The sequence below is a fragment of the Filicampus tigris genome, chromosome 18, assembly GCF_054856515.1.
Source record: "Filicampus tigris isolate MCC_2025a chromosome 18, RoL_Ftig_1.0, whole genome shotgun sequence".
NCBI lineage: Eukaryota > Metazoa > Chordata > Actinopteri > Syngnathiformes > Syngnathidae > Filicampus > Filicampus tigris.
This window is the reverse complement of record NC_141234.1, coordinates 14,216,501-14,241,190: the sequence shown is the minus strand read 5'-3', so window position 1 is coordinate 14,241,190 and position 24,690 is coordinate 14,216,501. Positions and strand designations below refer to the sequence as shown.

Genomic DNA, 24,690 nt, shown 5'->3' with positions numbered 1-24,690 from the left:
TGTATATTAAAATCGCCAGTTATTAATATCCTGTTATAGCTGGAATATAAAATGGATAAGAATTCTGAAAATTCTGTAATAAAAGAAGTGGAATGATGGGGAGGTCTATAGACGGTAATGCAGAGAATAGGGGGACTGCTAAAAACAAAGGCATGGTGTTCAAAGGATAAATAGCTGCTAAAAATGATCTCCTTTGATAAAAGAGTATTAATAAAAATTGATGCAGTCCCGCCTCCTCTTTTGCCATCCCTTGTAGAAAATAAAAAGTTAAAATTCGGTGGGCAAGCCTCGTTGAGAGCAACTGGAGCATCTGTACCAAGCCATGTCTCAGACAAAAGTATACCATGTAAATTATTGTCTAAAATCAGGTCGTTTATGATAAAAGTTTTGTTTAAAAGGGAGCGCACGTTCAGCACGGCCAGATTAATTATTGTGCTGGACGTGCGCTCATGGTGGTACGAATGAGCAGTATTAACATATACTAGATTACCACTGTTAAAACCACGTTGTTTGTGTGTGCAAGGGAAGCGTCTGCCGGTGATGGTTTCAATGGGAAAATTGTCCGATAGTGGTAATGATAATGAGGGCCTGCAGGGGGAGCTAGTGAGGGTGGTGGTACTGTGAGCAGCTGGTATTGGCCTGTAAGTGATGGTAGTGACATTGTCATTGCAGCGTTTATGAGTAGAAGAAGAAATATGATTGGTAAACAAGAGTCAGCTGGGAGTGGAATTGGTTGCGACATGGTGGATGTTAGCGGCTAAAATCTTGCTTCCAAGAGAGTTCGGATGAACACCATCCGGCTGGTAAAAAGACGGGCGATTCCAGAATAGGTTAAAGTTGTCAATAAAAGCAAAGTCAAGGTGGCCACAAGTGCGTAGGAGCCACGTGTTCAAGCTTAAAAGGCGGCTGAAGCGCTCGGCTCCGCGAGACAATGCCGGCAAAATGCCACTCACCCAGACCGACAGACCGCAGGTTCTTAACAAGGCAAAGAGGGCGTGAAAGTCTCTCTTCGTCTGCTCAGACTGTCGGCGTATTGTCTCGTTTGTCCCAACGTGAACGATGAGCCGGGTAATGGATGATGGCAGAGAGTCAAGAACACCCGGCAGGATGTTAACTATGTCCATGACTTTCGCTCCGGGAAAACAGCGGGTGACGCAGCCGGGATAGTGAGTACGTCTAATGGTGCTGTCGCCAATTATAACGGTGGTCGGTGGGTGACGTGAGGAGGGAACGCCAAGGGACTCACCACCGGCGGAAGATTCACGACCCCACTGTCCAGGATGGCTCCGCCGAGGCCGAGTGAAGACGGTGGATGACACCGACCACCCTTGTACCGGGACACCGCGTCCCGGAGCAGCCCGACGCGTGAGTGGACGGCCGTGTCACCGGCGGACCCGCCCAACATGGGGTTCCCGGCCGAGGTCGTCGCCGTGGGTGGCGGGGAATCCGAGGGAGCCCCTGGGAGCACAGCCCCAGCGTCGGACGCAGCAGTCGGTGTCTCCGACTGCTGTAGTGCAGTGATGGGAACAGGAGACTCACTCGCCAGGGCGGCGAACCGATTCCCCAGGACCAGTTGGGGGCGGTGGGGTTGCTCCCCGGCCCTCCGGCCGCGGGACACCACCTTGACCCAGGTGTCACTCTGCAACGGTGTCGAGCAGGATGGCCCCGGGCAGGCAATTGGATCCCACTTCGCCGTGTCCGAGAGGCCAGCCGCCTCAGCCGTCATTGTCGCCGACAGGATTTCACGAGCGCGCCTTCTCATGACCACCGCGGAGAGTTCGGGGAAACGGGTCGCGAAGCAAGAGATGACCGATTCCTTCTCATGGAGCTCCTCTGAGAGACGACGAATATCCCTTCTTAGGTCAGAGATTGTCTTATTTGCCTTCTCCAGCAGGCCATTGTGTTCGTCGCTGTCGTCTGAAGGCATTTTAATACACTAGCTCCAAGCTAGCCCCAAGCTAGCCCGTTTCCGTCTCAAGCTAGCTGTATGCTAGTCCGCGAGATCAAGCGACCCAGAGATTAACAAAAATTTAAATAAATAAAAAATAAGATAAAAATAGTCTCCAAAAATTAAAAAGAGTAAAAACGCAACGCGCAGGTGAGGTAGATTCGAAGGCGAAAGTGCAGAAGTGCAATCGATACCATCCACGTCCAAACTCTCTGAGTCTGTGCTTTCCTAACTACACTTAATCTAATACGCCAGATTGCTTTTCTGAATATGGGGTGTCTGGTCTTTGGAGTGTACTAGCCTTTGTCTCAGTTTTGTGCGAAGAGTAAATGAGACATGACTTGTCTTTGACGCTACATCTCACCAAGAGCAAGAAATAAGGTGGCACTGGTGTCTGTGGTGCCCCTCCTGTTGCTTTGGCTTTATTCAGATTCAGATTCCAGATTTATTGTCATTGTCATTGACACGCATGAACACTATTCGATGTAAATCGCCACAGCTGCATAAACTACAAAACCCCATAAGTAACCCAGTGTAAATATCTAGCCAGTTATGACATGAGTGCATCATTATAGTAACAGTAAAAACAGCATCAGAGCGTATATAAAAAATAAAGTGCTGGGCAAGGACATATTGTCAAATTCATGAAGATGGTGCAACAATGCGTAGTCCTGATCAAAGCTATTGTCCTCGTGGATGTAGTAATTGTTCATGGGAGTGAGACAAAGAGAGGCGAAGAAGAGGAACAGAGTTCAGCAGCCTTACAGCCTGAGGAGACAGGCTGTTGGACAATCTTGTTGTTCGGGCCTGTATGGGCCTACTTTATACCTTCTCCCTGAGGGCAGGAGTTGAAACAGATGATGAGTAGGGTGTTAGCAGTCAAGCAGGATGTTCCACACTCTTCTCAGACACCGAGTGCCGTAGATGGTATTCATCTCCGGGAGAGAGTAGTCCCAATGACTTTCCCTGCTGTTTCCACCACTTGCTGGTGTGCCTGCTGGTCCGCCTTAGTGCAACTGGTGAACCACACGAAAAATCCTTATGCGAGAACCAAGGTTATTATTGTAAACAAAAACGAACAATTTAACGAAAACTAAAATTAAAAAAACATTTTCGTTTACGAAATAAAATAAAAACGAAAATGTTTTTTGAAAAACAATAACTAACTAAAACAACATTGTCTGCTCACAAGACTAACTAAAACGAACGAGACTCGTAGCGAAAATACCATTTGTTTCCGTCTTTGTAAGCTTTTGTGATCATTTAAAATGTAAAACACGGCGCTGCCGGTTTCACGACAGTTGTACAGCCGTACGGCACCTCGACGTCTGAAGTGACGTAACGCCTTTACAATTAGGTCTGATGGGTATAAAACAAAACTAAAACAACATTATAATAGCGAAAGTTGGGAGAAAACGACAGAGCCACATTTGGGATTATTTTGATTATGATTGTGTCTCGGTCAAAAGCAAATGTATAGTCACGGAGACGGGTCTCGTGCGGCATATTGCTCGAGGGGAAAAACCTCTCTCTCTCTCTCTCTCTCTCTCCCTCTCTCCCTCTCTCTCTCTCTCTCTCTCTCACTCTCTCTCTCTCTCACTCTCTCACTCTCTCACTCTCTCACTCTCTCACTCTCTCTCTCGCACACGCATTCACACACTTTCAATATGGAAGGACTTAAATTTGTTGACATATTCTGATGTTCCAAGTCTGCACTCTCCTGTTCGATTGCCAGGTTTTTATGTTATGTTTTATGTTGCTTGTTTCATCTGCATTTTCACTTTAGAAGCCGCATTAATGCACTGCACTTTTCTTGGCCTTATTGCACTTAAGTTTAAGTGGACTGTTATGTTTTATTTGTTGATGGTTATTCATACATTGTTAATCAATTTTTCAAATGGTATCTTTATTTGAATAAATAACATTGTTACTGTAAAAAAAAGCTACAGCTGACAAATACATCAAATTCTAAAAAAACAAAACTAATAAAAACTAAATCAAAACTAAGCATTTTCCCCAAAATTAAAACTAATAAAAACTAACAAATCTATTCTAAAAACTAATTAAAACTAACTGAATTAGAAATAAAAAGTCAAAACGAAATAAAAACTAAACTAAAATAAAAAATCCAAAACTATAACTATGAGAACACTAGAGGTCTGGGGATGTGAGTGCTTATCAGCGGTGTTCTTGAGTATTCCCCACAGCTGAGGCAGTGTTACTACCCCGAGATAGGTCCTCCGTCACTGTCGAAGAATTTAAAACTGCTCACCCTCTCCACCACCAATGGAGACAGGTCTATGGTTGCTTAGTCCATTCCTGTGAAAGTCCACAGTGATTTTCTTGGTCTTTTTTTCATTTAAGAACTGGTTATTGTTGTCGCACCATGTTGCTAGATATTGCACCTCATTCCTGAAATCTGTCTCATCATTGTTGGTGATAAGTCAGGCTTTTAATTGCCGAACGCTTCACTTGTTAACGCAGGTGGGAACGTGAGATAGACGAGACCATTAGCAAGCTAAAGAAAATGTGTGCCCTTCATGACTTACGGGTCCTTTTTCCTCCGGCGTCAGTTACAGCCATACAGTAGCTTGTTTTGTAAATCAGCGGAGTTCACTGACTAATATCTCACATAATCCTTGGAAGACACTTGAGTATGATAACGGATATCTATATGAGAGCACAATATATGCATACTTACTGTAGTGCATGGCTTGACAGCTATCTTAAAACCAAGGAATGCAGTTTTAGCGTGTGTGAAGGTTTCATTACATTTAGATTGGCTATAATTTGCAACGTTGCAGTATTGTGCTACCTACCACCGCAAAACAGGTGTCCGAGTGATCCGCCAATCATGAAAATTAGTTGGTGAACCCTGCACTCCATGCGAGAGTTCAGTTGGGTTCGGCCACATTGCTCGATGTGGGGCAGGCCCAAGAGATTGTTTGTGCACGACCGCTTTGATATACTTATAAAGCATAGATTGCTGTTTTGTCATTTTGTATACAAATAAGTAATGTTTAGGAAAAAAATCCTCAAATTTGCTATGTGTAACATCCATTCATTATGGGGAAAAAACAGGTTTTGTACAGTTCTTTTTTAACACAATGAAACAACCAAATAATACTTTTTTCTATGCCTTTTAAGCTCCCTATTATAATTATTATCCTAGATCGTTTTGAGTGTTTAACATGACACCTCTTCATTACAGCAATACCTGTATGGAACGCAAGCCAGACATCTGTCCTACAATGACTTTATCAACAAGGAGCTGATTCTGTTCTCCAACTCTGATAATGAGAGATCCATTCCTTCGTTGGTTGATGGTTTGTATAATTTGTTTCTTTTTTCTACCCTAAAAGTATGAATTAATTCCGTAAAAATAATTTACATTTTGCCAAGTCAAGTTGATAAAAAAAGACAAAAAAAACAAAACAACACAAAACAAAAAGTATGGACATACCGTATTTTCCGGACTATACGTCGCTCCAGAGTACAAGTCGCACCCGCCATAAAATGCATTATAAAGAAGAAAAAAACATATAAGTCGCACTGGAGTATAATTAAGGAAATTAATTGTGTGCTTAGTACACATCATTTCCATCGAGCTATGATGGTAACATTTAACTAACATTCACACATATACCATACAAGAACGTTACGGTAAGATAACTTTAAACTGACCAAAATGTAGATCGATTAAATAGTCTTTTATTTATCGTCCACCATGTAGAATGTTTCCAAGTCTCCAAAAGTATTTATGTATTCGGTCGTAATTATCTATGTTAGTCTCCTGCGCTCTGCTCCTTACATGTGTGCCTGTATGATGACACACACAGCCATAGGCAGGGCAACTGCCTGTTTGTGGTTCATTAGGGGAAAAGGCAGAGCTCAGTCCAGTTTGGGGACAGACTGGTGGCCGAATGAGTCCCTTTCACAAAACTTGCTGAGCAGGAACCCAACACCGCTCCTCTGGACCCAGTCCAGTCCACCAGATACTGGAGGCTGCGGCGCTGCACACCCAACAGTCGGCTAACGGTGAAAGCAGGATGGCCATCCACCAGCCGAGGAGGAGGAGGGAGAGGCACAGTGGGGGACAACGGGCTTGAAGAGACTGGTTTCACTTTTGAGACATGGAATGTTGGGTGAACAGAAAGGGAGGCTGGTAGCCTAAGATGCACTGCACACAGATTTATCAAAGCCTCAATTTCATAAGGACAGATGAATCAGGGCACCACCTCCTTAGAGTCCACCTTCAAGCGAAGGTTCCGAGTGCTGAGCCATATCTTTTGGCCAATAGAGTAGCTGGGTGCGGGACTCCGGCGGCTATCTGCCTATGCTCAAGACTTTGTAGAGGCACGGAGAAGGGAAGATTGGGATGTCTTCCAGATCCTGGCACACTTGCGCATGTGGCATTGAACAGACGGAACTGCACAGTCGATTTCCTGCGAGGGGAACATTTGGGGTTGGTAGCCCAAGGAGCACTGAAATGGTGACATACCCAAGGAGGCATTTGGCAGAGTATTGTGAGCATATTCAATCCAAGGAAGCTTAGTGCTCCACGAAGTAGGATGCGAGTGAGTCATACAGCGTAGGGCAGACCCCAGCTGTTGATTAGTGCGCTCAGCCTGACCATTAGTCTGTGGATGGTATCCTGATGACAAACTGACTCCGATGCCCAGTCCACCACAAAAGGACTTCCAGACCTGTGAGGTGAGTTGGGGACCTCTGTCAGAAACTATGTCGGAAGGGATACCATGTACACGGAAAACATTTTGGATTAATTCGGCGGACTCCTTGGCCGATGGGAGCTTGGGTAGTGCGACAAAGTGAGCAGTTTTAGAAAACCTGTCTACCGCTGTCAGGATGACAGTGTTACCTCCTAAAGGGGGAAGACCGGTGACGAAGTCCAGGGCGATGTGTGACCAGGGGCGACTGGGAATCGGAAGTGGGCGAAGTAGACCAGAGTTTTGTGGAAGTCTTGTTTTGAACGCAAACTATACAGGCCAAAATGAACGACCGTGTGTTTTTTTCCATGGTGGGCCACCAGAAAAGCTGGCAAAGGAAGGCTAGGGTTGTCCAAATTCTGGGGTGACACGTCAGTCGCGAAGAATGGGTCCATTGTAGTACCTGGGAATGAGCAGTCAGGCACAAAAAGGCAATTCTGAGGAACTTTGGCACTAGAAGACTGCCCTTCCTGAGCATCTTTGACCATAGACTCCATCTCCCAACAAAGGGAGGCCACAAAACAGGCAGGAGGTGGAATAGGTTCAGGGTCTGATTTGGCATTCTTCAGGTGCAAACTATTGAGACAGGGCATCAGATTTTATGTTTTGAGAGCCCGGATGACAAGACAGAGTAAACCTATCGAAGAACAGTGCACACCTGGCTTGTCGAGAGTTCAAATGTTAGGCTGAACGGATATACGCCAAGTTCCTGTGGTCAGTCAACACGATGAATGGATGTTCAGCACCTTCCAATAGGTGTCGCCATTCCATCAAAGCCATCTTGACTGCCAGTAGTTCTCGGTCTCCTCTATTATAGTTTCTTTCTGCTGGAGCATGTCCGTGTGAAAAGAAAGCACAAGGGTGCATCTTACCACCCTCCAGCGATCTCTGAAAACAATACTGCGTCAACCCCCACCTCTGATGCATCCTCCTCTACCACATGTCTGGTAGCATCAGTTTGGGTGAGGACAGGAGCGGAAACAAAGTGTTGTTTCAGGTCATAGAATGCTTCATCAGCTTCATCTGACCAACGGAAGAGTTTCGAGGTAGACTTGAAGGTGGTTAGAGGGGCTGTAATGTGACTATAGTTTTTTGATAAATCTCAGATAAAAGTTAGCAAAACCAGGAAAACGCTGCAACTGTTTAAAGGAGGAAGGTTTAGGCCATTTAGTGACTGCAGTTACTTTTGCAGGGTCCATCTCCCCTTTGGCTATTATGTAACCCAAGAAGTTGGTTGTGGACACATGAAACTCACACTGGCTGGTAGCCCAGAACCCTCAACCTCTGATCCTAGAATCGCCCGAGGCATAAGTATAGATGTCTAAATAATCGCCCATGGCATAAGTATAGATGTCTAAATAATTTCACCAAGATTTAACAGAAAACCATAACGATAAAGGATTGTATGCAGATAAACAAATGTGGGCATTGTCTATCCACTAAGGCTAGGTTCACACCGCAGGTCTTAATGCTCAATTTAGATTTTTTGAAAAAATATAAATTTTTTTGTGTAAGCAACATCATCATCTGAACCGTGGCTGAATTACGACAATCACCATAAATGTCCATTTTATGCTTAGATAAGTAAAATGTAACGTCAATACTGTTACTCCAAAAAAACTTTGGAGATTCAATCCCCCTGCCGTCAGCACTCTCCCTCCGCCTGCGCGCAGCGCATTTGGAGCTCCGGATGACGTCAGTGTCGGATATATGCGACCTCGACATTCAGACCGCGGTCGCATTGCAAAAAATCTGATACTGAGGGATCTAAATCTATATGAATGGCTTTATCTTAGCCAACGGGTTAACCAAAAAACACATTTACAGACATCGCATAATCAGTTAAGTGTTCGAGTCAGCATACCCTGATCTGACCATGGGACCAGATGGAGCCCTACAGACAGGGCCAGCCAGAGAGGAAACCAGCCCACATTATGTTTGGATTTTGAAGACAGTATAAATGTGAAGGCTGCATGTTAGACCATGCCCCTTTTCCGCCCTCGCCTGTCTCGGGTGAAAGCATTCACAAGGATGGAAAAGCTGCCCAGATCTGATCATTGTATGATTCCTGAACTTCAGAGATTGAAGCCATTAGGTAGGAGGCAGAAATAAATACAGCATTTGGGGAAAGTCACGAGGCGACGCTTCAATATCTAATTTCATGGAGACATCACTAACGATGACGTCATGTCATACCCGTGCGTAAAAAAAGAATCGATCTGAACCATGGCTGAATTAGTACGATTGCCATAAATGTCCACTTTATGCCTCATGTTTCAAGTGGGATTGAATTAAAGTAAAATATAAAGTCAATAGTGTTACTTAAAAAAACTTTGCAGATTCGATCCTCTGCTGCCAGCACTTTCCCTCTACCTGCGCCGAGCGCATTTTGGGCTCCGGATGACATCAAAGTCAGATATATGCGACCTGGCCGTTCAAACCGCGGCCACATTGAAAAAATTCGGATACGTGTCCGATCTAGGACCACATATGAAAGCGACCCAGGTCGCATTTGAAAAAAATCGGAATTGAGTGGTTCAGATTGTCATAAAAAAAATCAGATACAGGTCACATATGGACAAAAGAAATCAGATCTGGGTCACATTTGCCTGCAATGTGAACCTAGCCTAAAGCACTGACGATTGTCCACCACTGCAAATAAATACACATAAATATAATAACTCAAACAAACATTGTGTTGTCATAGCAAAGTGAAGTGACGTCCTCTTAGCCAATCACATTCGGCCATCACAATCCCCGCAGAGATCCTGTTGAAAAAAGGAGCACTCACTCTCACACATACATAGTCAATGCACTCCTCTCAAAGAAGCCCTTGTGAATAAACACACACGGGACAGGCAGGGCGTGTTACTGTCAGTCGTCAGCAAAATGGGTATCCATCTGTGACGGACTGAGATGTCCATTGGTACTTGACCCGGTTAGTAATGATTACACTGATCGATGAAAACTCACGTCTTAGTCCGTCAGAAGAACTTCTCTGTAAAACTGTCTCTGTATTCAAAGCTACTTATTACCTCTTAGCTCATAAATTAGTTGTTGCCCTACAGCCTAACTAACCCAGGATTCTCTCTTTGGTGCGTACCCCAACCTACTGCACATATTCAGTCAATGCATTCTACTCAAGTAAGACAGCTGACTCATAACAAACACATGAGACAGGCGGGTCGTGTTTCAGTCTCTCATCAGCAAAACGGGCGTCCGTCAAAGATGGACTGTAAGGTACGTTGCGACTTGACCAGGTTAGTGATGATTACACTGTCGGATGAAAATCCACTTCCGTCTGTGCTTAATCCATCTTTTTTTAAATTTTTTTTACTTCTCCGTCTATCTACCAATCAGCAAAACGGGCATCAGTGAGGGAAAGACGGACCGGTCCGTCAGTCTGATGGAATACCCACCTCTGCCTAAATGATTCTGCACACTTTGATGCTGACAGCCTGACACAGTTGCCTTTCATACTGATCACTTTTTAATAAACCAGGCTTACTCAAGTGTGTTGTTTTAGCTGAAAAAAAATCACTACTGTGATTCTGACATCACATCGTCTTATAGACCAAAATCTAAGGGGAGAGATTAATCTAAATCACATATGTCAAAGTCAAGGCCCACGGGCCACATCCGAGAAGGTTTTCTACGGCCCCTGGGATGATATTGCTTTATTATTAGATCCGGCCCGCAGCAAGCCGGTGGGGGTAGCAGAAGTGATCGGGTCTTTCGTGCCTGCTGATGACGTCACGCGTTAAAATATATTGTAGCGTCTTCCAAGAACACAGACGTAGTTTAAGTATCACATTTTATTAGTCCAACCGGCTACTGTGGGCCGCAGCCGACGCCAATACAGTATGACAACCGTTCAGTCAAGCTCTCCCCTTTGTCCTCCGCTACTCTCGCTCACATGCCCTCCCCTCTAGCAAGCCGTACGATGCATTCATTAACCTCGGAAACAACACAACTTGGCAAGACAAAAATTCGACCACAACACAGATAACCCAATTCGTTACACTATATCTGTAATATATTTCTTTCCATCTATGTTTGCCACCCCCTGGCTGATGTTATAACGAACATACTTTTGCGAGGATCGTCCTTCGGTCGTCTCCATGCCGACTCAAGACTCCACCTCACTTTTCGTGGCTTTCAGAATCGGATTGTGGTGAAAGGTTATTTGGAGTAAAACACGGTTTATTAAAAAGTACTTTATGTTAGAAATCTCACCTTGTTTTATTATTAGTAATTGTTGGCATTTGATAAATTCATTGAGTTTCGATGTAGGGCAGATGTCCCACACTGTGCGCAGGCATTGAACGCTCCTCGAGCGCTAAGTATTGACAGCGAGAGACGTGCTTTCTTTTCTTTCTCCTCCTTCGACACAGCTAGCTAGTAGTTTGTTCGTGCCAGCAAAGTCAGTAGTTGCAGATTTCCCGTGTTTTACCACGTTTGTTGTTGTGTGTAAATGTTAAAAGGTGAGTTTAATAAGTCAGGTTCGTGTCAGGTAACTGATGTACATAATAGCTTAGATATGTTCTCGTGAGTGATGTCATGTTGATGATCACTAGTTAGTTATTTCTGTTAGTATGCTTACTATTCTAATGATGAAACGTGTGAATGTGTATTGTATGCATTGTTTGGCTGTTTAATTGCTTAATACCGAGAATTTTAATGTTTAGGCATATTGTTAACTAATGGATATGCATTGGATGATGTTGCTAGGTTATTCTTTGTCTGTGTTGTTGCAGACCACAGTAAATAGACGTGTCAAGTGGAATACGGGCCTGTGTTCTCTGGCAGGAGCACCCACATCCATACCTTGCCACTCTAAAATAGAGTCAGCTGGAGACATACCAATCATATGATCCTATCCGTTTTACTTCACATTATGTACAGTTCATACAATCTTGCAGCCCGAGTCAACCAGAAAATTGTTTCCAGTTTGGCAGGAGAAACGCAAACGTTCCACTGATATTGTTTCACAAGGCGGGCAGCGGCTTCTTCTTGGGTCATAAGCGGAAGTGACGTACGAGCTGCCTCGCAAAAGTAGCAGTAATGTACTTTATTTAATTTTTTATTTAGTAACTCCGAACGTAAAAACACCACAGCCATGGGTGTGACAAACAGAGAGGCAAAAAAATATATTACAGAAATATAAAGCGTGACATCATAAGCAGGCACGAAGGACCCAATCCAATCTGGGCATTTAAAAAAATTTCAATGAACATTCTATCACTCCGGCCCTCGGCTTGTCGCAAAATTTTGTATTTGGCCCTCCGTCCATTTGACTTCGACACCCCTGATCTAAATTGTCACTAATATTTCTAGACAGGACAATAGTGTGCTGCTCTGCACAGTTTAAATTTGGGTGATCAAAGTTTTATTTTTTGTAAATTCATGAAATTGTGCAGCCTTAATTGTTTTTCACGGGAATAAGAGGCGGCCAGTGCTCCCCCCGCATGAGAGGCGGAGTGCACCATTACTGGTGTAAAACATAAACAAGTAATTATCTCCTTAAAGTTTACTACTCTGATTGTTTTCCCAAAAAATCAATATACTACAACAGAAATGTTCATTATTTTTGGATTAAAGTTCAAAAACAAAAAAGTGCATCCTTAATGTAGGCACTCAACATCAGAGAAATTAACATCTGATCAACATTACTGTCTTCTCTGTTGCTTTTTGTGGGTGTTCCTTTATTCTTGTCTGTCCATTATGCAGCTGCCCTCGTCGTCATACTGGCTTTCTCTGGCAAAAAGTAGTGAAATAGCCAAAGGTATTATTGACTTTCATTTGCAGTGCTTCTGCACCAACTAATGTGGCTTACAGACAGACACATACAGGCACGCACCACGCACATGAACTCACTCACTTATTTCCCTATCACTATTATCAATAATTGTTAGAAATTCAAGTGATTAAAACTACAGGGCAGGCACATGTTGGGAGCAAGCAGAGTTGCAGCTTCACTTTTGTTTATATTACGTTAATGGGCTCATAGCAATGTTATAAGTAGTTGTGAGTTGTAGAAGACTGAGACTTATTTCAATTTTCGGTAAAGTCTGGAGCCTTAACTTACCATCGATCACTGGACGGTTGGCAATATTTTCTCCTCTCCCTGTGCGTGAGTCTTAAGAGGCAGAGCAAAACTCTTGAAGCAAAATGCAGCTTTCAATGCTGATTGGCTGGTACCCACTGCACGAACGAATCAGATGGTGATGTGGGCGGGCCAATGATGGAGAGTTACAGCAGTTGGAGGTATGCTGCAACCATGAGAGCCAAACTAACCCAGTTTTTAATTGATTGCATATTGGCCGTTGGATTAAGGCTGATGGCGATATTCCAGGCCCCGAAAATCAGTCTATTACTACTCGAGAGAAGTGATGTTGTCACCATGTGTTTTTACAGGTTTTTTGCAATTTAAATATTATTTGTATATTGAACATTAACAATATCACGAAAAATAGTTCCAATACATTATATTGTTTTACAACCTTTAAATCTGTTTGAATATACGTATGCAAAAGGCTTGTCATAGCACAAAAAAAACAACAACAATTGGTTAAGTAAATACTAATTCCACTTCACATAAAAAAAAAGCTGTGCTCACACATGAGAAGCCCATCTTGCTGGCCTTGCGCTCAGCAAAGTAATTTACGAGCCTGTTTCCTTGTTTTTTTGTCTCTGGGGAACTATGTCCACAGTACAGAAGCAAGTTGCTATTATATACCTTTTTGCATTGCTTCTGCAGGCAGAATAAAATCTTAGAGTCCTCAAAGTGTGGACAGAATACTCCCTGCAACAGGTTCACAGGTGGGCATAGCCAAATGCACCGAATCCGTCCTCTGAGGCTGTGGTGGAGGGGAAGTCTCCTTTTGACCGCCCGGAGAAGCGAGACGGTCTGGTAGGTTCAATGACACTTCAGTGATGGAGCTAGCTGGTAAAGTACCGCTCAACTCCGGCAAATGCTTGCTAGCTTTTTCCTGACTTTGAAAAAACAAGTCTATCTTTAGTCATTTCCTCCTTACATACAAGACACTCGGCGTGACTTACCCTCCCCAATGTATTCTATTTACAAAATCAAGGGTCTGTGGGAATTTTGGACTGCTGTTTTTTTCCCCCTTCCTTCATGGGCCCTGTCCAAATCGCCCATTATCATATTTTTTCCATTTTCCATTTGTGAACTTAATCGGAAAACGAGATGTGTTCTGTTTTTTCATTTTGCTTTTTTGTTTGGTTTGGCAAACAAAAGGTTTTTTGTTTGTTTGTTTTTTTACTTCCCGTTTTATTTTGAAAAATGATCGAATGATATACGGGTCCGTATACCCTACGTTCATTCTATTTTTAATTGTGAAACGCAAATCAAAAAGCAAATTTAGGGTTGTATTTTCATTTTTGAAACAAAAATATTTTTATCGCCTAAAATCTTGGTGCTGTGTTAATCATAATTATAATAAACTAACTCAAGGGGGATCATGACATATCCAAGCAAAAAGTATCGGTATCGTATCGGGATCGGCCGATACTAGCCTGTATTTACTTGGTATCGGATCGATACCAAAATTCTCAGTATCGCCCACCCCTACTCCAAAGTCTCGTTTCATCTCGAGGTGTTTTGCGTGATTTTCCGTCAGACATGAGAATATCCGTAAATGAATTGGTTCATGCGTGATGTGTTGATCTTGCCGTGTGGCTGCACATCACATACAGTACGTTCAAAACTAATACGTGTGATTTTTTTTCACGTCACGTGTGGGGTCTCTCAGAGTTTGGAAGTCAGCCGACAATTTTAAAACACTGCTATGTGAACGAGGCTTAAACCAATCCCCGCTGGCCATCCTTGTCTCCGCAGATATCCTATTGAGAACAACAGCACCCACTCCCATATACATTCACAATACCAGAGACAGCAGCCACACACACTAACAACACAACTACAGCAAATACATAATATTACAAAAATACGGCAAGGGCCATAACAAAGCACGTAATTTCCAGTACTTTGACGCCATTTCATCTGACTGCGAGTATACTGTATTATAAACAGTTTGATTCAATCGCCATGCATTAGTTAGCATGCCTCCGTACCCCAAATGCGGAAATGATGCGTACACAGAGTCCAACGTCCATAATAAATATAGGAAATGCATTTTTCGATCCTTTAGAGTGTCTTTTCAAAAGGGATTTTTTCCAGATTATCTTTAAAACATGTTTCTTTCATAATATGACATAAAACAAAAATCTAATTCTTGGTCATATTTTAAGAAAAATCACTCTTCTGCGCGCAGTAGCGCTTTTATGTTCTGACAGAATTTTTTAAAACTTTAAAAATATGACAGATTAAATAAGATCAAATATGAAAATTAATGTGAATTGTTCAGGAAAAGATTATCTATAGTTTGGCTGCTCTGTATATTGGATCTGTGTGAACACTGCCATTGCATGTTAATTTGTTAAATCATCTTTATTTAGATATGTTGACCCAGTGACTCATATTTTGTTTGTTGTTTGTAACTAACCTGAATATGTCCTGTTTGTGTTTTTTTAGGCTTAAAGCCTGGCCAAAGAAAAGTGCTTTTCACTTGCTTAAAGAGGAATGACAAGAGGGAGGTGAAAGTTGCACAGCTGGCTGGTTCAGTAGCAGAGATGTCTGCCTATCATCATGGAGAGGTACAATTAACTGTAAATGATAGAAATCATAGCAATGAGGACGATATTGCTAGAAAAGTTGTATTCTAAAATACAGGCAGTCCTCGTATTACGACGTACGTTGTTTCGACTTTACGATGCCCGTGCCCCCTCCGCCATTTTGTCCCCAGCACCATAGTGACTACGTTTACATGCAGTCTATATTCGCGTTAAAGTCAAAATTCCGATTTCTGAAACATTCTGAATATCCCATTTACATGAATGAGCAGACAGCGTTGCCTCGGCATTTGAAAAACCCACTGTGACGGCGACACACGGCGTCATGACTCAAATGGACGTCAAGTATTTTGATGTAAATTTCGACTTTAAAGGTGAAATCCGTAGCTTCATGTTACATCGCCAGTGTAGGAACGGAACTCGTTCGTAAAATGAGGACTCCCTGTATTATCAATTTTCTTTTGACCGTATTAAAACCTATACTGTAGTTTTTAATCTTTTGTTATGTTTTATGTGTGATACATCTGTTGCAGTGAAACAGGAGGATTTGTCCGTATTGTTGTAAAATAACCAGGAATTGCTAATCAGAGCAAATAAGAAATAGAGCTGTTTTATTTGAATCAGGCCACATATTATTTGTCACTTTGTTCTTGAATTAAGTATTCATCACCCATTTTTCTTTTTAGCAAGCTCTCATGATGACCATTGTCAACTTGGCTCAAAACTTTGTGGGCAGTAACAACGTGAACATCCTGCAGCCACTTGGTCAGTTTGGCACTCGCATCAATGGAGGCAAAGATGCTGCCAGCCCTCGCTATATCTTCACTATGCTTAGGTAAAGCCATTAAATTAATTCATGCCAGTTGGTGATATCAATGCTCATTCTATGAAACTGAGACTTTAAAGTGTATGGGACGAGAAATAAAATTACCCTGAAAACTTTTTTTAAGAAGGAGACAAGTACAAGTAATAGGATTCCAAAGATTACTTTGGTAAAAACGTAATGAAAAGGCCTCAAAAAGATGCAAAAAACTCAATATTTTCATGAGCCCACTGGCCGTTTGACCCCGATGCGTGTGTGAGGTCATGCCTCAACGGGGTCGTCTTCAGACTCTGAAAATGGCGATGACAAGCTGTCGGTAAGTATTGGTCGCTCCGTTTTTATTGTTTAATTAAAGTAGAAACTAAATGAATCAGAAAACCACGACAAGCACGCTTCACAGCCAGCAAGTCAAAGCGTAATGCTAAATCCATGATAAAGTGTTATCAATTCGTCCATTGCGACATGGGTATTTAGTTTAATACAACATATTCAAATTTGTAAAAATCATGTCCCATACACTTGGAGGAATGGCGAAAATATCCGATTACATAGAGAGAAAAAAATGGGCTTCCGACTATGCTTAGGCCGACTATTTTTTAAAGTTTCCCGTCTATCGTTTATCGCCTACAAAATGGGCATCCGTCATAGGCAGATAGGCGGACTGGTCCGTCACATAGCCTAGCTCTGCAAATGTCAATGCAAATGCAAATCTCAGAAGTTTCACTATCACCACAAATGTCCACTTTATTCTTTATGTTTCAAGTGGCATAGAATTAAAGTCAAATATCCACACTGATACGCTTCACAACTTTGCAAATGCTAAGACGAGCGCGATTGGTTTGTCCCAAGCGTGTCTCCCCCGCCCTCCCCACCCAACAATCGCAGCTCGGGCCCGAATAAAAAATAGAACGGCCAGCAGCTGGAAAGGACCCTCACAGCCCAGGCCACGTGACTCGTTGGGAGCCAATTCTTTTGTCAGGCTTGATGTGTTCCTGCACGTTTAGATGCTCATGTGGAACCTCTTCACTGTTTTCGCTTGTTGCCCCATATGGGATTTTCAGTTTTCAATCTTTGTTAACTGTGAGCCTGTGAATCCTGTTATTATTTTGAGACTATTTTGGGAGTAAGGGCTAAAGAATCATAACTTACTTGACTTAACTTTTTTCTTGCACCTAATCTAGGCTTAACTACTATTTAGCTCAGGTTGGTAACAGACATTTATTGAATCCCTCATGAACATTATTTGCGTAAATTGTATGTATTCCATTCAGTAGTAGCGAAAAAAAAACCCACCACACTTGTCATTTTATTATGAAGAAAAATGTGATCAGTACATCTCTATTAAATTTACACATAGTGCATTATTATTATTATGTGCAGGTACATGCTTTAGTATGTGTCAATTAAAAAAAACAAACAAGAAGCGGTATTACTATAATACATGTCATGTCATGTCATCTTCCAAACCGCTTATCCTATATAGGGTCGCGGGAAGTTGCTGGAGCCTATCCCAGCCGTCAATGGGCGAAGGCAGACTACACCCCGAACTGGTCGCCAGCCAGTCGCAGGGCAACTATAATACAATACATCTTTATTTAAACAGGGAAACATTTACTGTTTTTGTAATCATAAATCCCAAATGTAGTCATTACAGTGATGTATTTGAAGGTCAGTCATTGTGTTAGTTTGTGTAAATTAACGCCATATTGGTATTCTATGACTGATAACTTTGTCCTACAGTCCTCTTGCCAAGCTGTTATTTCCAGCAGTGGACTTCAACCTGCTGAAGTTTCTTTATGATGACAACCAGAAGGTGGAGCCAGAGTGGTACATTCCCATCATTCCAATGGTGCTTGTAAACGGTGCAGAGGGCATTGGAACCGGTTGGGCATGTAAGATTCCCAACTATGACCCCCGAGAGATTGTCAACAACATCAGCCGGATGCTAAACCATGAAGACCCACTGGCAATGGTAAACTAGCTCGAGGATTGTAGTATTGTTTTAAATTCCACATTTGCAATTTCAACTAAATTATGCATTTGTGCCTGACAGTGGAGCATGTGGTTAGCTTGTCAGCCTCACAACAAAAAGGTTCTTGTTTCGCTTTCTGTGTGGAGTTCCCTCGTATAGTCAAAAAGTATGCATGGTAGGTTAGTTTAAAGGCCTAGATACACCAATCCGATGTCGGAGGTCAGGAAGCGTCTGGGCGGCGGATTGCGCCGTCTAATTGGTGTAGTGACCACTGTCATAGCGTCTGAGCCCGTCAGGAAGCGTCTGGTGGGCGTTTCAGCATGTTGAATCGGCGTCGTGAGTCATGACATTTGGTCACTCTGATTGGCTGTTAGCTAGAAAATCAGCACGGAGCATGAACGGAAAGTGACAAACAGTGAGCACGTCTTTGCTGCCTTAATCTTCTTACAAGTAAAAGAGCGTGGGTTGACAATGTCAGTATTTCACGATACCGTGTCAAGAACGTGAGGGTTTACTTTGCGTGGGAGTTCCTCGTGAGTGAAAAATATCGCTGAATGCATTGTTTACGTTTTTATAATCCGCCCCCGACCAATAGCTTTCCGGTTGGATTTTTCTAATCATGAGGAATAGTGACTACCGCCGCCGATTGTATGGAGGAGTATTACATCTCACGCATGCGCAGATGGCACTTTAATGGTCAGCGTCGCTGTCTGTCGTTGCGGTGTATTTTTCCAGCTTGACGTTCTGACAGTGGGTAAGCGTTGGTCACAGTTGGCCAATGTTTGATTGGTCGATCTAGGCTTTAAGACTAGATGTAAAGTAAATATGGAATTGCAAGTTTTCTGTATGTGCCATGCAATTTACTGGCGACCACTGTGCACAATGCCTACCACCAAGTGACCTGTCATAGACCTTGAACAGGATAAGCGTAAGGAATGAATGACAACATTGTCAAAGTATTACTTGAATCAGTGCTAGTTGGATTACAGGCCAGTTCCCCAATCCCCATCCTATATATATCTGAACTGTGCCTGGATGATTGCGTCAGTAAGGGCATTCAAATTAATAACTGTGCCTGACAAGTCCCACAAGTGACATTACAGGCAGTCCTCGAATTATGACGTACGCGACCTACGATGTTTCGACTTTACGACTCCCGTGCCTCTTCCTCTTTAGTTTTGTCCCCAGCACCAGTGACTATGTTTACATGCAGTCAATATTCGGTTTAAGATCAAAATTCAGATTTCTGAAACATTCTGAATATCTTGTTGACATGAAGGAGCGGACAGAGTTGCTCCGGCATTTGAATAAGCCACTGTGACGGCGACGCACGGTGTCATGACTCAAATGGACGTCATTTCTTCTTGTTACTTTCAACTGTCAATAAAACACTTGATATTCATGTCACTCACCACATGAATGAAGCAGCCGGTTTCTTCCTCGCTCCAAAAGTGTGCTTTTGTGCTGCGTCTCTGAGCTTGTTTCCCTCTGCTTGGGTATTTGCGCGCCAATCACCGCACTTCCGCATACAAGCACTTCCTGTACTACAAAGACCGACGTTCCTTGCAGTTGAGCTATGAGCATCCGCAGTGTCTCAATCATGTCTGTTTGCGCGCCGGCAGTATCTTTGCCTTTTTCACCCTCCTCTCCTTCTTCTCCATCCACCTCTCAGCAGTAATGCTAAGTACAGCATCTTCTGTTTTTATTTTAAGGAATTTTCGTTTTGTTATACCAAGCATTTTGATGCAAATTTCGACTTTAACGGTGAAATCCGACATACGCCGAGATTCAGGTTACATCGCCAGTGTGGAAACGGAACTCGTTCGTAAATTGTGTCCTGCCTGTAATACAATAAACATGGACAACTATAGTCCTTTGATTTTAAAAATATATATATTTCAAACAATTAGACAACTCCTTTATACATGCATAACAATTATGTCAGCACTGAAATCAGGTGGTAGGACAAAAGTCACGATCAAAGAATGGGAATCAAGACAGAGTTGTTGTTGTTTTTTTAAATTAATATAAAGTGTTGAATTTCACAATTTTCTTACATTTGTCTCACTTTTGTTTCGGAAAAGCTTCCCAGATATAAAAACTTCAAAGGGGTGATCCATGAACTTGGTCCGAACCAGTACCTGGTTAGTGGAGAGGTGTCAGTCCTTGACAAAAACACCATAGAGATCACAGAACTTCCCGTACGAACATGGACACAGGTACGCTTCACCTCTTTCTTCTATATAACATGCACTTATAACATTTCTTCATACAGAAGAACTATGGTATTTTAGACCAGCTTTTCTCTTTGGACTGTTTAATTTTCTTGGGTTTGTGTGTGTGTGGTTTCTGTTGAACACAAAATAAAAATAAAACTAGAGCTGCAAGCAGCTATAAAGGGGCTCTCGCAGCCCTGGCTAGGTTGGGATACTGGCACATTGGGATACTGGCACATTGGAATTGTAATTTTATGAAAATGAAGTACATCCAATTAAAAGCTATTATGATAGAATATGACCTCTGTAAAAGTCCAAAAATGAGGCAAGGTTTGAATGGAAATTAAAAATGGCTGACTTTTTTGATTTTTGAGTAGGTCTCCAGAGACATTTTGAAGGTCTTGCTGTTACATTAGCCTCCAACTTTTGATCTTGGTGAAACGTTCAATCAAGGTTTCATGAAATTTTGAAGAGGGCACAACCAAGCACTATTAAAAAAAAAAAAAAACGCACAATAAACTAATAAAATTGTGATTATTTTTGATAAGCATGATGTGTATGCCAAGTTTCATATGTTGTCAGGAATGTTAACACCATCAAAATCAGCGTAATGGCAAACAGCGCATCGCCACGGCAAAGGCGTTAGGCAAAATAAAGACTTTTTGCCTTTCCTTGTCATCTTGAACATCTTAAGATGAAACGCCCACAGTTTCAAGACAATCGGTCAAAATCTCTAGGAGGAGTTCTTTAAAATGTAACCTCTATAAAGGCCAGAAACGGGGCCAAACGTAAAAGAAATTTCAAAGTAGTGGACTTCCTGTTCGGTTTAGCATATGGCTCCAGGAGACTTTTTTGTAGGTCTGATGCTGTTACACATTTCTCCAAAGTTTCATCAATCTTGGGGACACATACAACCAGGGCTCCTTCACTATAAATTTGTAGAGGGTGTTGTTGAGCCATTTTTTAAAAGATAATTTATCGTAATGAAATATACATTGATGCTAATGCCAGCTCTGATGTGTTTGCAAAGTTTTGCGGATGTTTGTATCTGTGTGCCCTGCGATTGGCTGGCAACCAATTCAGGGTGTTCCCCGCCTACTGCCCGAAGACAGCTGGGATAGGCTCGAGCACGCCCCGCGACCCTTGTGAGGATAAGCGGTATCGATAATGGATGGATGTATTTTCTTGACATTGATGTAATGTAATGCAATGAGGCACCAAATGCAGACATTTCCATCCATCCATTGCCGATACCGCTTATCCTCACAAGGGTCGCGGGGCGTGCTCGAGCCTATCCCAGCTGTCTTCGGGCAGTAGGCGGGGAACACCCTGAATTGGTTGCCAGCCAATCGCAGGGCACACAGATACAAACATCCGTACTCACAGTCACACCTAGGGGCAATTTAGAGAGTCCAATCAACTTACCATGCATGTTTTTGGAATGTGGGAGGAAACCGGAGTACCCGGAGAAAACCCACGCAGGCACGGGGAGAACATGCAAACTCCACACCGGGATCGAACCCACCACCTATGAACTGTGAGGCGGACGTGCTCTACCAGTCGACCTCCGTGCCGCCAAGAAAATACATTTAACCATAAATATAAATTAGAAAGTTAACTTGAAAGGAACAAACTAATATTTTTAAACAATTTTAATGTTAATAAAAAGCAAAAAACAAATTACAGCCGTTGTATACCTGTACTTTTTTCAGTGTAATGCTAATCTGTGCTATTCAAAGCATGAGCCTTTGTGTATTATATTTAGGAACTTGTACAGGCCCATTGGTAGTGTTGTGGTTTACATACTGTAGCAGTCGGCATCACCACCCAATCGCCCCTCGCAAATCTCAACAAGATAAGAGGTACTGTGTATAAAATGGATGGATGAGAACTAGTGCTGAACATAATTGCCATTGTCTTGTACAGGCCTATAAGGAATCTGTGCTGGAGCCAATGCTGCAGGGCACCGAAAAAACACCATCACTCATCAGCGATTATAAGGAGTACCACACAGATTCTACCGTGAAGTTTGTGGTTCGCATGTCTGAGGAAAAACTAGCCCAGGCTGAGGCAGCTGGCCTCCACAAAGTCTTCAAGCTTCAGTCCAGCCTCACCTGCAACTCCATGGTAAACATTCAATTAGAAATCGACTGCAGATCAGTTAGGCTGTGAATTAAAGATGGTGTATAGTAAGAATATTTTTTCCTGTTTATTTGCAGGTTTTGTTTGACCACATGGGTTGTCTAAAGCGATATGATTCAGTCCAAGACATTCTAAGAGAGTTTTTTGAGCTGCGCCTGCACTACTACAAACTTCGAAAAGACTGGTTGATTGGTAGCCTTGGAGCTGAAGCAGCTAAACTGTCCAATCAAGCTCGTTTTGTTTTGGAGAAGATCGATGGAAAAATTTCAATTGGTAAGAGAGTTCAAAATATTAAAATCTTCAATCTGATATATCTTGTCTATTTTGTGTTCTAACAGAGAACAAATCCAAGCGGGAGCTGATCCGCATGTTGGTCCAGAAAGGCTATGAGTCTGATCCTGTAGCTGCCTGGAGCAAGGCTCAAGAAAAGGTACTGTTATCCACTTGAAAGCTGCGCTTGAATCAAATATTCATGTTATATTAGTAAGTTATGAGGCCAAATATATACTTTTACAAGTGCCTCTGTAAACTGAAAAAATATATTGTGGTGAGACTAACTGACATCATATCTGATTGTGACACCGATTCTCTTACCAATTCTCGTTGGGAAAGGGAAAAAAATAATGCAAACGATATATGATATTGATGTTCTCTCTCTCTCTCTCTCTCTCTCTCTCTCTCTCTCATTCACACACACACACACAGACATATACACTCAACAAAAATATAAATGCAACGCTTGTTTTTTCTCCCATTTTAAATGAGATGAACTCAAAGGTCGAAAACTTATTCCACATACTTTTTTTGTGGGCGGTCTAAGGCACACCTGTTCACTAATCATGGTGTCTAATCAGCATCTTGATATGGCACAACTGTGAGGTGGGATAGATTATCTTGGCAAAGGAGAGGTACTTACTATCACAGATTTAGACTGCTTTGTGAACAATATTTGAGAGAAAGGGTGATGGTGTATATGTGGAAGAAGTTTTAGACCTTTGAGTTCATCTCATAAAAAGTTGGAGTAAAAACAGAATTATAATTTTGTTCTGAAACATTTTGATTGATGATGAACAATGTTGTACCAAAATCATGCTTGCAAGGGCAATGTGAATAGATCACGTTGGATATACTTGTTTCAATTGAGTACATTTAAACTCCTGCTGTATTTCCTGTGCAGACAGACAGATATATAGATGGATGGATGGATGGATTGATTGAATTCGATTACGATTTGAAAAAAAATAACTGTGTTGGATTTGTGTTGTGATTTTTATTTACCGGTATTTATTTTTTGTCTCTCACAGGCTCAAGAAGAAGATGATCACGACGGAAATGAGAGTGACAGCTCATTGCACTCCGGTACGTCGTCAGGCCCAAATTTTAATTACATCCTCAACATGTCTTTGTGGTGCTTGACGAAAGAGAAGGTGGAGGAACTTCTGAAACAACGAGACCAGAAGGTAATTTAAGCACATTTCTTTTTCTTGTCTGCACGGTTCTTCAATATTTTTTCTTCATTGTTAGTCTTCATTTTATTAATGCAGCCTTACGGGTGGCACAAGCCAGTGCAAATTCTTGGCCTGTCCCATGCCCGGATAAATGCAGAGAGCTGTGTCAGCAAGGGCATCTGGCTTTAAACTTTTCCAAACATGTATGAGAGTTCATCTAAACAATTTGAAATTGGATCAGTCACGGCATGGGTCGAAAAGGAAGGACAGGTGGAAAGCGGGTCTATTGGCAGAAAGAGAAGGGAAAAGTGTACAACCTAAAACTGAAAGTAAGGACTTTGAATGTTGGGACAAGGACAGAAAAAGATAGGAAGTTGTTTGACAATGATTTGGAGAAAGCTAGATTTATTGTGTGTCCAAGACAGTGTGCATTGGAAAGACAGTAAGGCAAAGAAGCTTGGGAGCAGGGTTCTAATTATGATACTAAAGTGCAGATGGAAAGAGAAATGGAGTAGGTGTAATCTTAAAGCGTAAGAGTGCGAGGGCTGAAACTTGAAATCGAGGATGTTGGCGAATGTCAATTAGAAGAGGAGGATTAATTCTGGAAGGAGCTAGACAAAGTAGTTAGAGAATTTCAGGCAGAGTGAGAGAGTTACTGCACATATTGGTGAAGAAAATGGGGGATGAATTGATGGACAAGGTTGGTATCCAGGAAAGGAACTGAGAGGGACAGATGGTGGTGGACTTTGCTAAAAGGAT

General features: G+C 42.3%; 1 protein-coding gene across 1 annotated transcript in view; it reads left to right on the top strand.

Moving 5' to 3' along the window:
* top2b (DNA topoisomerase II beta) overlaps nucleotides 1-24,690 on the top strand; it is an 83,233-nt gene that overhangs the window by 33,759 nt on the left and 24,784 nt on the right. The window contains exons 18-26 of the mRNA XM_086013910.1: nucleotides 5,160-5,274; nucleotides 15,233-15,354; nucleotides 16,017-16,165; nucleotides 17,894-18,125; nucleotides 20,210-20,344; nucleotides 22,268-22,468; nucleotides 22,561-22,756; nucleotides 22,822-22,913; nucleotides 23,788-23,943. Coding sequence (XP_085870036.1) covers nucleotides 5,160-5,274; nucleotides 15,233-15,354; nucleotides 16,017-16,165; nucleotides 17,894-18,125; nucleotides 20,210-20,344; nucleotides 22,268-22,468; nucleotides 22,561-22,756; nucleotides 22,822-22,913; nucleotides 23,788-23,943 — 1,398 coding nt within the window. The remainder of the gene's footprint in view (nucleotides 1-5,159; nucleotides 5,275-15,232; nucleotides 15,355-16,016; nucleotides 16,166-17,893; nucleotides 18,126-20,209; nucleotides 20,345-22,267; nucleotides 22,469-22,560; nucleotides 22,757-22,821; nucleotides 22,914-23,787; nucleotides 23,944-24,690) is intronic.